Source organism: Melanotaenia boesemani, chromosome 6 (assembly GCF_017639745.1).
Source record: "Melanotaenia boesemani isolate fMelBoe1 chromosome 6, fMelBoe1.pri, whole genome shotgun sequence".
NCBI classification, from domain to species: domain Eukaryota; kingdom Metazoa; phylum Chordata; class Actinopteri; order Atheriniformes; family Melanotaeniidae; genus Melanotaenia; species Melanotaenia boesemani.
The window spans coordinates 38,891,562-38,904,569 of record NC_055687.1 but is presented as its reverse complement, the minus strand read 5'-3'; the positions used below and the strand labels follow the sequence as shown (position 1 = coordinate 38,904,569).

The 13,008-nt window shown below is 46.2% G+C and overlaps 1 protein-coding gene across 3 annotated transcripts; it reads left to right on the top strand.

Annotated features, from left to right (window-relative positions):
• Positions 1-2,513: 2,513 nt before the first annotated feature.
• cnot10 (CCR4-NOT transcription complex, subunit 10) lies at positions 2,514-13,008 on the top strand. Of its 3 annotated transcripts, none has more exons than XM_041988159.1 (19): positions 2,514-2,713; positions 3,198-3,286; positions 3,370-3,531; positions 3,608-3,758; positions 5,876-6,015; positions 6,140-6,223; positions 6,292-6,375; positions 8,558-8,675; positions 8,773-8,922; positions 9,134-9,336; positions 9,521-9,642; positions 9,792-9,971; positions 10,054-10,134; positions 10,262-10,375; positions 10,456-10,586; positions 10,672-10,704; positions 10,790-10,914; positions 11,113-11,188; positions 12,642-13,008. In XM_041988159.1, exons 1-19 carry the CDS (start codon positions 2,698-2,700, stop codon positions 12,800-12,802), a joined length of 2,220 nt encoding a protein of 739 aa, XP_041844093.1. In that variant the 5' UTR covers positions 2,514-2,697; the 3' UTR covers positions 12,803-13,008. The 3 variants fall into 3 exon arrangements, with proteins under 3 accessions (XP_041844093.1, XP_041844092.1, XP_041844091.1); XM_041988158.1 differs by having other exon boundaries at positions 2,515-2,713; positions 5,879-6,015; positions 10,787-10,914; XM_041988157.1 differs by having other exon boundaries at positions 2,515-2,713; positions 10,787-10,914.

The following is a 13,008-nucleotide window of genomic DNA, read 5'->3' as shown; positions in this document are numbered from 1 at the left end:
AGACCTTACCGGGGAGGCTGAGGAGTGTGATCCCCTGTAGTTGGAGCACACCCTCCAGTCCCCCTTTTTGAAGAGGGGGACCACCAGTCCAGGGGAACTGTCCCCGATGTCCACGCGATGCTACAGAGGCGTATCAGCCAAGACAGCCCTACAGCATCCAGAGCCTTAAGGAACTCTGGGCGGACCTCATCCACCCCCGGGGCCTTGCCACCGAGGAGCTTTTTAACCACCTCAGCAACCTCAGCCCCAGAGATAGGAGAACCAGCACCAGCTACCCCAGACTCTGCTTCCTCATCGGAAGATGTGTTGGTGGGATTGAGAAGGTCTTCGAAGTATTCCCTCCACCGCCTCACAACGCCCCGAGTCGAGGTCAGCAGCCCCCCATCCCCACTGTATACAGTGTTAACAGAGCACTGCTTTCCCCTCCTGAGCCGCCGGATGGTGGAACAAAATCTCCTCAAAGCCGTCCAGAGTCATTCTCCATGGCCTCTCCAAACTCTGGCCATGCCCGAGTTTTTGCCTTAGCGACCGCCGAAGCTGCGCTTCGCTTAGCTCGCCGATACCCATCAGCTGCCTCTGGAGTCCCACAGGCCAAAAAGGCTCAATAGGACTCCTTTTTCAGCTTGACGGCATCCCTTGCTGCCGGCGTCCACCAACGAGATCGGGGGTTACCACCACGACAGGCATCCTGGCCTTATTGTTTAAAATTACCTGCTGCAATTACCTGCTGCTGACATGTAAATAAGTTTTATTTCTACAATTTCATTGAGAGACCTGAAAGAATGTCAACGAAACGAAAAACTACCAACCATATATAAGATACTATAAAAATAAAGTGTACATTTGTTTCTATAAAAGTTAACAAAACAAAGCTAAAGTCACAATCTCTCTTAAAATAACAGTTTCCAGTGAAACAGAAGGGATGGTCATTTGTTTGCTAATGACGGGATGCTGCCATCTGCTGGTTGTTTTCAGAATAACAGCTCTGCTGCTCAGCAAGGAAAGTAGCTGCACTGCTTGTGAAGGTGCTGCAGACTTTCATAGAAAAGAAACTGCAAATATGAGCCCTTCAATGGTCCTTGAAGAAGAAAACTTGCTCTTCTATCTAGCATGCCAAAGTGAAAACAAACAAACAAAAGAAAAGATCAATTTCTCTTTGATCTTTTAAAAATAATTTATTTTTTATTTTTCATTTTATACATTTTTTTAAATCTCTAATTATAACAAAAAAACTACAAGTGAAACTGCCTACAACCGATGGTATTACAGCCCGCAACCCCAATAATAATAATAATAATAACAACAATAATTAAAGCCGCATCCATCGGGTCCGAGCGTCCTGGACCCCGCCACCCGATGTTGCCATGACAACAGGTGTTGTAATGCGTTAAGGACCCAACAAGTATGAATAGTGTGACCTTTGGTGCAGATCCCATGTATTTCTATGGAGATATGAGCAAACCGTGTTTCATGGCGAGAAGGCGTTTTTCCGTCAGTTGCCACGGTAACACGCTTTCTGCTATTAGAAAGATTTGAATAGCGTTTGGTCCCCAACTTGTCAGGAAGCTTCCCACCAAGTTTGGAGTCAGTCGCACGAATCCCCTCAGACTAGTTCGTTCAAATACGATGTATGTAAAGTGCAAAAAATGGCCGCACACGCCAAGATGGCGGGCGCCCCGTTGCCAGGGCAACATGTGTTCGATTGACTTTTTTGCTCGACTTGGGGTGTTACACGTGTGTGCCGAGTTTCGTGTTCCTACGTCGAAGTAGACGTTGGGGTCCCCATTCATTTTGGGGTATTTTTTTTTCTAGGTGGCGCTGTTGAGCCAATTTTGCATTGATGTGTATGCGGACCTTAGAATATCGAAATTTTCGCCAGGCTTGACGTGTGTGCCAAGTTTCACAACTTTTCATGGGTGTTTAGGGGGTCAAATTTGGGCTCAAAGTTCTTAGAAGGAGGAGAACAATAAACATTTCAACCACAATAGGGTATGGAAGGACCCTAATTAACTGATGACACTGCCAGCAGGTGATGGTGTTACAACTGCAACCCCACGATTTACAATGTAATGGCTTCAACCAGAGTCCTCAGCCAATGGGAGTAATCTGTGTTAACTAGTTAACATTGGATGCTTCCATTACATTTCACAATCTTAACCACTTAATCCAACCAGTTAACCATCCCATCAGATCTCTCAGAGCACTCTTGGTACTTACTCGTATCTTTAAAATCATTCACTCTTCTGGTTTCAGTAAGTTGATCTTGATTAAGATTTTTTTTTATTTATTTTATCTGCCTAAGAGAGTTTTAAGCCTTTCTTTTTTATATTTTCTGTACATGAATTCTTTTTTTATTACTTTGTATTCCTGATGATGAACAAACTGTATTTAATTATTTCTTCGCTAAAGAATTTAAACACGGGCTATTTGTGTTGCGCCGGTTCTTTCGCGCATGCGCAGCTTCGCAGCGGCCGTGGCTCCGCTGTGATAGGGGGCGCTGTTGTGCTGCAGTTGGTTGCTTCCAGTAAAGAAGAGTGTGCTGGAGCGGAGCACACAGCTAAGTTAGCCACTTTGTGTGTGAAATTGTGGATATCAGGTGTTTTCTAGGTTTTGGACTGCTTCGCCAACCAGAGGGCTCTAATCTGGCCGTATTGTACCGACTCTGCGGGCTCTGGAATCTTCTTCACATGCTTAGAAATGGCAGAAAATCCAGGTGAGTTGTCGGTTAGTGCTAGCTGAGTAGCTAGCTACCCGAGCTAGTATGAAGTGTTTAACGGGTGGAATTGGTGAAGTTTGTTGATTTAAAACCTGGAGAAGTCCAGTAAAGGGTCTAGATTAGGTCTGAGACCAGCGTGAAGCCACGATTCACAGGTCCGTGATCCAGCTGGAGGAAGGCCAGCTAGCTGGGGCAGCTAGCAGAGATCCTCATCGGCTCCTGTAGCTCAGAGAAACTCATCAGAGGCTCTCTAGCTATTTGTTGTGAAGCTGGTTCCGTTTGGTGTCAGCCTCCTGCTCTCCTGGACGTTCAGGTTGTTTGTCTGGTTCTCTCGTGAACAGATAAATCTTTCAGGCCAGGTCAGGGGAGGAGCTCTGCTCAGCGTCATGAAGACTTCATCCCCATCACACACTCATATCTGATTGGAGATCTGTGGTGTGAAAAGTGACTTTATTCTACTCTCTTTTTTCATTTTGACCAGAAGTGAATGAGACAAAGCATGAGAGCTCATCCAGCGGGACGACGGACCAAGAGAAGGAGACGGCAGCCAGCGCATACCAGGCTTTTTCTGTAAATACATCTTAACATGCCTGCATTGTTGTGCGAGAACTTTGGTTATCAGGTATCAGTAAGGGTACTTTGTGTTCCTACAGGCTGGGAGGTACGATGAGTCTCTGAAGCATCTCGACACCCTGCAAGAACTCAACAAGGAGGACTACAAGATCGCTCTGAACAAAGCTGTAGTAGACTTCTATAAGAGTGGTCAGAGCACCACGGGGACACTGAAGCAGACTCTGATGGTGCTGAAGAACCGGGTAACTCCAGAGGTTCCTAAGCAGTTACACCAGCACGGTGCTGCGTTTGCTGATGTCCTGAACGTTTGTGTTTCAGCTCCACACATCAGCAGAGGATGCTGACGGGCTGGACGATGTGGAGAACAACCTGCTGTACTACAATCAGGCCATCATCCACTACCACACCAGGCAGTACTCTGAGGCCATCTCCATCGGAGAGAAGCTCTACCAGTTCCTGGAGCCGTTCGGTATGTTGACACTCTGCTGCAGCTTTGATGTAGGTTTCATGTGAGTTTATTATTCTGCGAAGACAAGAACAGCCAGCGTGTGTTTTACGTGAAGTTCATGATTAATTTGACAGAATCGGGACTGTTGGGTCATTTAATAAGAGTTACCATGAAAATAAACTATAAGCCAGTTCTAAACAATTGGGACACCAGACCAAAACCAGAATACAATAATTTAGAATTCTAATCTTTTATCCCCAGTAGAAGATAAAAAACATATCAGATGATGAAACTGAGACGTTTCACCATGTGATGAAAATATGAGCTGATAGGGAATCTGATGGAAAAAGTTGGAACAGCAGCAACAAAAGGCTGGAAAAGTACCTGGTACAAACCAGAAACACCTGGAGGAGCATTTAACAACTAACCAGGTTACCTGGCAACAGGTCAGTAACATGACTGGTATAAAAGGAGCATTTCAGAGAGGCAGAGTCTCTCAGATGGAAAGATGGACAGAGCTTCACCAATCTGAGACAAATTGGATCTAAAACTGGAACAATTTCAGAAAAATGTTCCTCAGACTTTGAAGATCCTCCATCTACAGTGTAGAATATCATTAGAAGATTCAGAGAATCAGGAGGAATCTCTGTGTGCTGGGGACAAGGCTGGATGCTGTTGATCTTCTGCATTAAAAGCAGACATGATTCTCTACTGGAAACCACTGCATGGACTCAGGAAAACTTCCAGAAACCACTGTCTGTGAACACAGTTCACCCTGAAACCCACAAATGCAGGTTAAAGCTCCATCATGCAGAGAAGAAGCCAGATGTGAACAGGATCCAGAACCAGCTTCTTCCATCTTCTCTGGACCAAAGCTCATTAAAAATGTTCTGAGGCAAAGTGGAAACCTGGATGAAGATGTGAACTAGTTTGTGGAAAGCATGGACGGCGTGTCCTGCAGACTAAAGAGGAGAGGGAGCATCCAGCTTGTTATCAGTGGACAGGTGAAAAGCTGCATCTCTGTTCACACACAGTCAACCGTCTGCCAACCACCAGGGGGCGAACGCGAGGCCAAGGCTTCATGAAGCTGCCTAAAGAACAAGGGCGCGCACCTTTTACAGATGGCAGCGAGTTGTGTTGCCAACTTAGTGACTTTGTCGCTATATTTAGCGGGTTTTCACTCACCTCTAGCAACTTATTTTCAAAAAAGCAACTAGCGACAAATCTAGTGACTTTTTCTGGTGACATTGGAGACTTTTGGAGACTGACGTAAAGAGCGTAGAGTTTACTCTTCAATGGGGAGGGGTGCTGAAGACCCTCCCTCAGAAGAGGCTTGTTCCTCACGCAGCAGCTGCATTCAGAGCAGGAGACGATGTGGTTCATGAGCAGCCCGAAAACGAAACGTACAAAGCTGCTGGTGGATGATCCCGCGCTGGCTTACCGTCAGATATTAATGTTTATTAATGAAGAGTGTGGATATATATATTTAAAAAGTTCAAAGTGTTGACATGTTGCACTTAATAAAATTAAACTTAAATAACAAATATTGACTGAAGAATTAAATTTTAATTTTTTTTGCTGTTCTAAACTTTTATAGGTTGTGTTTTCATAAATGATTGCCTTCCTCTCCCCAGCAGCATCCATTACAACTATATATACTAGTGATGGGATGTTCGGCTCTTTATTTTTGGCTCCCAAACGGCTCTTAATTTAGCATCTTTTGTAGACACATAATTTACATTAATGTTTCAAAAATGAATGGTAAATGTATTTTTTTTGCATTATTTATCATCTATTCTATGTAAAAGTTTAATTTTTCTCTAAGAATTGTTACCACATAGTTTGTTTATTATTGGTGCAATAAAAATGCATGTTTTTCTAAACACGGTGAATAATCGTGATTATTATTTTGGTCATAATCGTGCAGCCGCAATCAGATTCACTATCAGCTCATATTTTCCATCACACGGTGAAATGTCTCCGTTTCATCATCTGACATGTTGTTTATCTTCTACTGGGAGTAAAATACGAGATGATGCGAAACAGGTAACAGCACAGCTTCTTCACCTGCTGGTGTGTGTGTAGGACACACTGCTGTGTGTGTGTGTGTGGTGGAGTCATTGTGTTATTTGTCCTAGAAGAGAAGTTTGCTCAGGCCGTGTGCTTCCTGCTGGTGGACCTCTACCTGCTCACCTTCCAGCCTGAGAAAGCTCTGCACCTGCTGGCTGTGCTGGACAAGCTCTCCGTACAAGGAGGCAACAAGAACGGCAAAGCAGAGGTATCGGCCCGCTGCCGTCAGAATCCAGAATCAACGTCACCTTGCAGCTGGGAGGGTGTCTGCTTGTTGTCACCCAACTTTATTTAAAAAAGAATTGTTAACAGTTGATCCTGTTTGTTTCCAGAGCAACAGTTCAAACAAAGATGCATCCAATCAGAGGGCAGAGTTTGCAGCCATGATTGAAGCAGCTAAATCTAAAATGCACCAGGTGAGAGTCAAACTTCTGACATCACTTTCTGTTTGGCCGCTTGCTCTGACTTCCTGTTTCTGCTCCAGTACAAAGTAAGAGCCTACATCCAGATGAAGTCCTCCAAGGCGTGTAAGAGAGAGATCAAGTCTGTGATGAACACGGCGGGGAACGTGAGTCAACGTCTAACACGCATGCACACGCACACATGTACAGTTTTAGTGATTGATGTGGATTTACCTGTCTGCCGTCGGAGCATTCTTCGGAGAAGCTCGGGCTTCCAGAGTAGTGTGTTCTGACTGGTTAAATGTGGCTGTGTGGAGGGAGGGATGGAGGTCATGGAGTGTGGAACACGGTTTTTAAGTGTCAACATGGAAAAAGAGGAAAACTTCTAGACTACAGCTCTAAATAAAATACAAAGGTCTGCTTCATCTGATCACAAATTAGGTACACGGCAGCATAAAAAAACAAGCTTTTCAAATATCTGATATTTGAAGTAAAAAAAAAGTTAAACAATGTGCATTTGCTTGTGTAGCAGCAACAAATTAAGGTTTAAAAAAGGGAAAAGTGCAATAAGTATACTGTAACATGATCCGTGTGCATCTAACAGCAATTCACACAGAGCAGGTTTGACATCAAAGGTCAGAGCACTACACACACCCACACACATACACACACACATGCACACACCCACACAGCCACATGCACACACCCACACACATGCACACACCCACACAGCCACATGCACACACCCACACACACACTTGCTCTTTGTCAAGTGGTGCTTTTTTAAACGTCTGATTAAATTAGTGGCGTTGTACGTTGCCAAGGCAGGTTCCACCTCTCAGAACAACTGCTTAGCAAACTTTGTATGTTGCTGTCTTGCTTTGGGGGGGTTGACTGAAAAATATTTTTTCTTTGTTGGAGCATCGTTCTTGGTCCTGAAGAGTAGAATGTCCTCCTAGAGCAAAAGTCAGTAAACCGAAAAGTCTGCCGTGATCTGACTATCCGGGAGGCAAAGTATCCGGTACTGAGGGTCCATCCGTAATGAGACACCAAAGATAGCTTTCCTGCCACTCATTATCATCTATAGTAACACCAAGATCATCCACCCACGCTTGCTTTGTACCTTGTGAAGTAAGAGAGGAGGTAGAGTTCAGGGCTCTGTAAAAAGCAGACACGCATTTTTTACTGAGCCATAAAGACGAGGCTTCTCCTCACATAACATAGTCTTTACTCACTAAGGCGGTGTCTTTAACTTTAAATTGTCTGATTTGTAAATATTTATAGAAATCACCTTGATTAAATAAACCAAACTGCTGAAATGATCACCTGTTTTCTTCAGCCCTTGGTAGTTCCACACCTTAAAGCCCTGGTCTCTCCGGCCTAGCAGGAAGTCAGGCTTATCAAGAATAGAAGTGAGGAGATGTTAGCTCGGCCTTCTATGGAACAGATGAATCTTCAGGCTCTGATAGTACTGAGAGTAATGAGGTTAAAGCTGAGCTTTCTGACAGGTTCAGGGTTGTTCAAAAAAAAAATATTCAACAGGAGATACTTTGACTGAGAAGATTCTACCTCATACCAAATTGAAGATGAGTCACGGTTGCGGCAGCTTGCAATCATCCACAGGTGAGATGCAAGCTGGAAAAATCTGAGATCCGGTACATCTAACCCTCCATCACAGCCTGTCATTTGAAGTTTGGACATCTTCAGATGGGGCCTCCTTTCACTCCCAATGAAGGAGCTCAGCCAGCCTTCTTGGATAATGAAATGGGGATCATTTGTAGAAGGTATAACAGAGAGAGGAGTTAAGATTAGACTGTTACTGATTGGAGAGATCTCAGAGTTCACGTAGGGTGGAGGTAAGGCAGGTTATTTCTACATTTCATGTCCAGGACAAGTCAGTGTGCTTCACATAAAACATTAGCTGCATCACATATGGAGCAAAGAAAGCTTTCAGAAGCAGAAATCCCAGTTGGAGGCAGAAGGTACGCTCCGTAGAGCAGCAGGTGGACTGCAACAGTGATAGGGGGTGCAACGTCGGGAAAATCTGCTAGTTCTGTAGAATGTCTTAACTCCTTTAAATGCTGGTTATGTTATAGTCAGGGGACCACCAGGGGGCGCTGAGTGTGGGAAATAATTCAGATTAATAAAACGTTGATTAGGAAGTTATTTAAACACAGAAAATAAAATCTGGGCGGTGACCAGTCAGGAAAACGTGACCATATAAGCAAATCCAGGAACAATGAGGTGATGATGACCAGGATCAATAAGAGTCCAGTCGTGCATCGATGTGTACGCTGGTTGTGTGTGTGTGTGTGTGTGTGAGATTGATGGGAACTGTCCTCTCCTCAGTCTGCACCATCACTCTTCCTTAAGAGTAACTTTGAGTACCTGAGAGGAAACTACCGGAAGGCCGTGAAGCTGCTGAACAGCACCAACATCGCAGAACATCCTGGACCCATCAGGACAGGTCAGACCCCCCCCCCCCCCCCCCCCCCCCCCACCCGCCCCAGGAGCAGTAAGTTCTGGATGATGAGTTGTTCTCTAACCCGACGTGTCTCATTCAGGTGAATGTGTCCGATGTATGTTCTGGAACAATCTGGGCTGCATCCACTTCGCCATGGGGAAACACAACCTCGGCATTTTCTACTTCAAGAAGGCTCTGCAGGAGAACGACCACACGTGTGCACAGCTGGGCGACGGCGGCAACGGCCAGAGTAGGTTTCTGTAGACATCCTTCTCATCGCTGCTTCCTCCAAGTTCAGCTCAGTAAAACCTAGATTTTACTCACCACGTTACAACCAATGTGTTCCTCTGTATCAATCCAATCCACTTTGTTTTTAAAATGTACTTTAGAAATAAAGAAAAATCTCCAATGTGCTGCACTTCGAGTCCGTTGTAACGAGTCCATTTCTGTTCCTTGTCCAGCTAAGAAGTTCGCAGGGATCCCCATGTGTGCGTTACTGGCCAACAAGCGCTACGAGCTGCTGTACAACTGCGGCATCCAGCTGCTGCACATCGGCCGGCCTCTGGCAGCGTTTGAGTGTCTGATGGAGGCTGTGCAGGTTTACCACTCCAACCCACGGCTGTGGCTGCGGCTCGCAGAGTGCTGCATCTCTGCCAACAAGGGCGTAGGTTTTACAGCCGGATGCTGCCTGAGCATCTCCTTACTTTTTATAGAAGCATTAATTCTTACACATATCCAGGAACTGGGTTTGGTTCCCAGTAAAGGATACATAAATGTATGTTTCCTGTTCCTTAATGCGTTTCTAATAAAGGTGTGTGTATGAAGATGGTTGTTTGTGTGTGTTTTAGGGCTCAGAGCAGGAAAGCAAAGGTTTACCCTGTAAAAAAGGCATCGTTCAGTCTGTCATCGGGCAGGGCTACCATCGGAAGATCGTCCTGGCCTCTCAGTCTGCACAGAACACCAACTACAGGTCAGAGAGCCAGAACCCAGACCGGGAAGCTGCAGACTCACCTCCAGCTCAGCAGCTGTTGGTGACAGATGCAGCTCGGTCTGTTTGGCCGGGCTTACATCAGCTCCTAAGCTGAGTATTTCTCAGAGCCTTGTATTTGTGTCCTCCAGTGAGGGCCAGTCGGCTGCCATCCCAGTAGCCAGCATGGAGTTTGCAGCCATCTGCCTGAGGAACGCTCTGCTGCTGCTGCCGGACCACCAGCAGCAGGACGCCAAGATGGAGAACGGATCCAAGAGCTCCAGCCAGTCGGGAAGCACGGAGAGTGGCAGCGAGAACAGTGACGCCTGCAGGTGAAACACCTGAATTACATGCCATGCATGTATGAGCTGAGGTGTGTGTGTGTTATCATGCGTCTGTTACTGTGTTTTCCAGTGGAAAAGGTCCAGAAGCTGATAAGTTCCTGCCTGCTGCTCCGTCATCTCCGCTCAGGAAGCAGGAGGTGGAAAACCTCAGGTATGCCTCCTCTGGTCACAGGACCTTCTAGGTTGCTTCAGATGCATGTGATGTTTGACATATGTCCTGTGGCGTGTCCCGTGGCGTGTCCTGTGGCGTGTCCCGTGACTTATCTTGTTGTGTGCAGGTGCTCCATCTTGGCCTGCAGTGCATATGTGGCACTGGCGCTGGGAGACAATCTGATGGCTCTGAACCACGCTGAGAAGCTGCTTCAGCAGACCAAGGTGTCTGGATCCTTGAAGTAAGTTTAGAGTGTGATGGTGGTCTGGATGGATCTAAAAGGAAGTAGTAAGGTTTATTGTTCTTCCCCCGTGTGCTCAGGTTCCTGGGTCACCTGTATGCTGCTGAAGCCCTCATCTCATTGGACAGGATCTCTGATGCAATCACTCACCTGAACCCGGAGAATGTCAGTGACGTGTCGGTGGGAGTCCTGAGCAGTGAACCAGACCAGGGTCTGAGCTTTTTTTCCACTTTTCTGTAAAAGAAAAAAAAGAAGCTTTTCTGAAGCGCTAACAGCTGCTCTGTTTCCGTTAACAGGACCCGATAAAGGAGACGAGCCCGTCGAGCCCTGTGAGTCCTGCGATTCATTCAAAGTGATTCACAATGACGTAAAGGAATTAAAATATGTTAAAGATGTTCCGTGTGTGTGCAGCAGGGAAGAAGACGCCTCTGTGTTACCCTAGCAGTGTGGCTTCAGCCCGGGCCATGATGCTCTTCAACCTGGGCAGTGCCTACTGCTTACGGAGCGAGTACGACAAGGCCCGCAAGTGTTTGCACCAGGTACCCGCCGGCATGGGACTGAGATGGGGGAAGAAGTGGGTCAGGTTCAGAGATCAGATATACAGGAGCCAGCACAGACAGAAACCACAGAACTTTCTGCAGCTTCATCTCATGTCAACATGATGACAGATTTACCCGAGGGAAGGCTGCTGTGCGAGCTGGAGAACTGCAATAATGTTGGTGGTTTGTGTCCATCAGGCTGCGTCCATGGTCAACACTAAAGAGATTCCACCTGAAGCCATCCTGCTGGGAGTTTATCTGGAACTGCAAAATGGTGTGTCCTCCGTCCAACACACATTGATGTCCACAACTCTGTTTTTTACGTCTGTGTCTCGTTTCCTAGAAAACGCTCAGTTGTCCCCATGTTTACGTCTGTCTCGTTTCCTAGGAAACGCTCAGCTGTCCCCATGTTTACCTCTATGTCTCGTTTCCTAGGAAACGCTCAGTTGTCCCCATGTTTACGTCTATGTCTCGTTTCCTAGGAAACGCTCAGTTGTCCCCATGTTTACGCCTATGTCTCGTTTCCTAGGAAACGCTCAGTTGTCCCCATGTTTACGTCTATGTCTCGTTTCCTAGGAAACGCTCAGTTGTCCCCATGTTTACGCCTATGTCTCGTTTCCTAGGAAACGCTCAGTTGTCCCCATGTTTACGTCTGTCTCGTTTCCTAGGAAACGCTCAGTTGTCCCCATGTTTTCGTCTATGTCTTGTTTCCTAGGAAAAGCTCAGTTGTCCCCATGTTTACGTCTGTCTCGTTTCCTAGGAAACGCTCAGTTGTCCCCATGTTTACGTCTATGTCTTGTTTCCTAGGAAACGCTCAGTTGACCCCATGTTTACGTCTGTCTCGTTTCCTAGGAAACGCTCAGCTGTCCCCATGTTTACCTTTGTCTCGTTTCCTAGGAAACGCTCAGTTGTCCCCATGTTTACGCCTATGTCTTGTTTCCTAGGAAACGCTCAGTTGTCCCCATGTTTACGTCTATGTCTCGTTTCCTAGGAAACGCTCAGTTGTCCCCATGTTTTCGTCTATGTCTTGTTTCCTAGGAAATGCTCAGTTGTCCCCATGTTTACGTCTGTCTCATTTCCTAGGAAACGCTCAGTTGTCCCCATGTTTACGTCTGTCTCGTTTCCTAGGAAACGCTCAGTTGTCCCCATGTTTACGTCTGTCTCGTTTCCTAGGAAACGCTCAGTTGTCCCCATGTTTACGTCTGTCTCGTTTCCTAGGAAACGCTCAGCTGTCCCCATGTTTACGTCTATGTCTCGTTTCCTAGGAAACGCTCAGTTGTCCCCATGTTTACGTCTATGTCTTGTTTCCTAGGAAAAGCTCAGTTGTCCCCATGTTTACGTCTATGTCTCGTTTCCTAGAAAACGCTCAGTTGTCCCCATGTTTACGTCTATGTCTCGTTTCCTAGGAAACGCTCAGTTGTCCCCATGTTTTCGTCTATGTCTTGTTTCCTAGGAAACGCTCAGGTGTCCCCATGTTTACGTCTGTCTCGTTTCCTAGGAAACGCTCAGTTGTCCCCATGTTTTCGTCTGTCTTGTTTCCTAGGAAACGCTCAGGTGTCCCCATGTTTACGTCTGTCTCGTTTCCTAGGAAACGCTCAGGTGTCCCCATGTTTACGTCTATGTCTCGTTTCCTAGGAAACGCTCAGCTGTCCCCATGTTTACGTCTATGTCTTGTTTCCTAGGAAAAGCTAAGTTGTCCCCATGTTTACGTCTGTCTCGTTTCCTAGGTAACACCCAGCTGGCTCTGCAGATCATCAAACGAAACCAGCTGACGCCCACAGCTCTCCACAGGGTCTCCCCAGACTCCAGGAAGAAACCCACCCAGTCTTTCCAGCCTGTCCAGCCCATCCAGCTTCCCTCATCCTTCACACAGGTTCAGCGTAAATGAGTCTCAAACCAGCCCCCCCCACATACACCTGGCAGACCTGAGGACCCCCACCCCCTTCATTAGAAACTGTGTGAACTGCAGCTGTGGTTTCAGGTTTGCTGGGATCCTCTGACTGAGACTGGCTGGATTTTATTTTAAATTTCACTCATGAACTTGTGTTTTCTGAAGGATGAAAATAAATTTTATTTACTGTATGAAATGCAGAA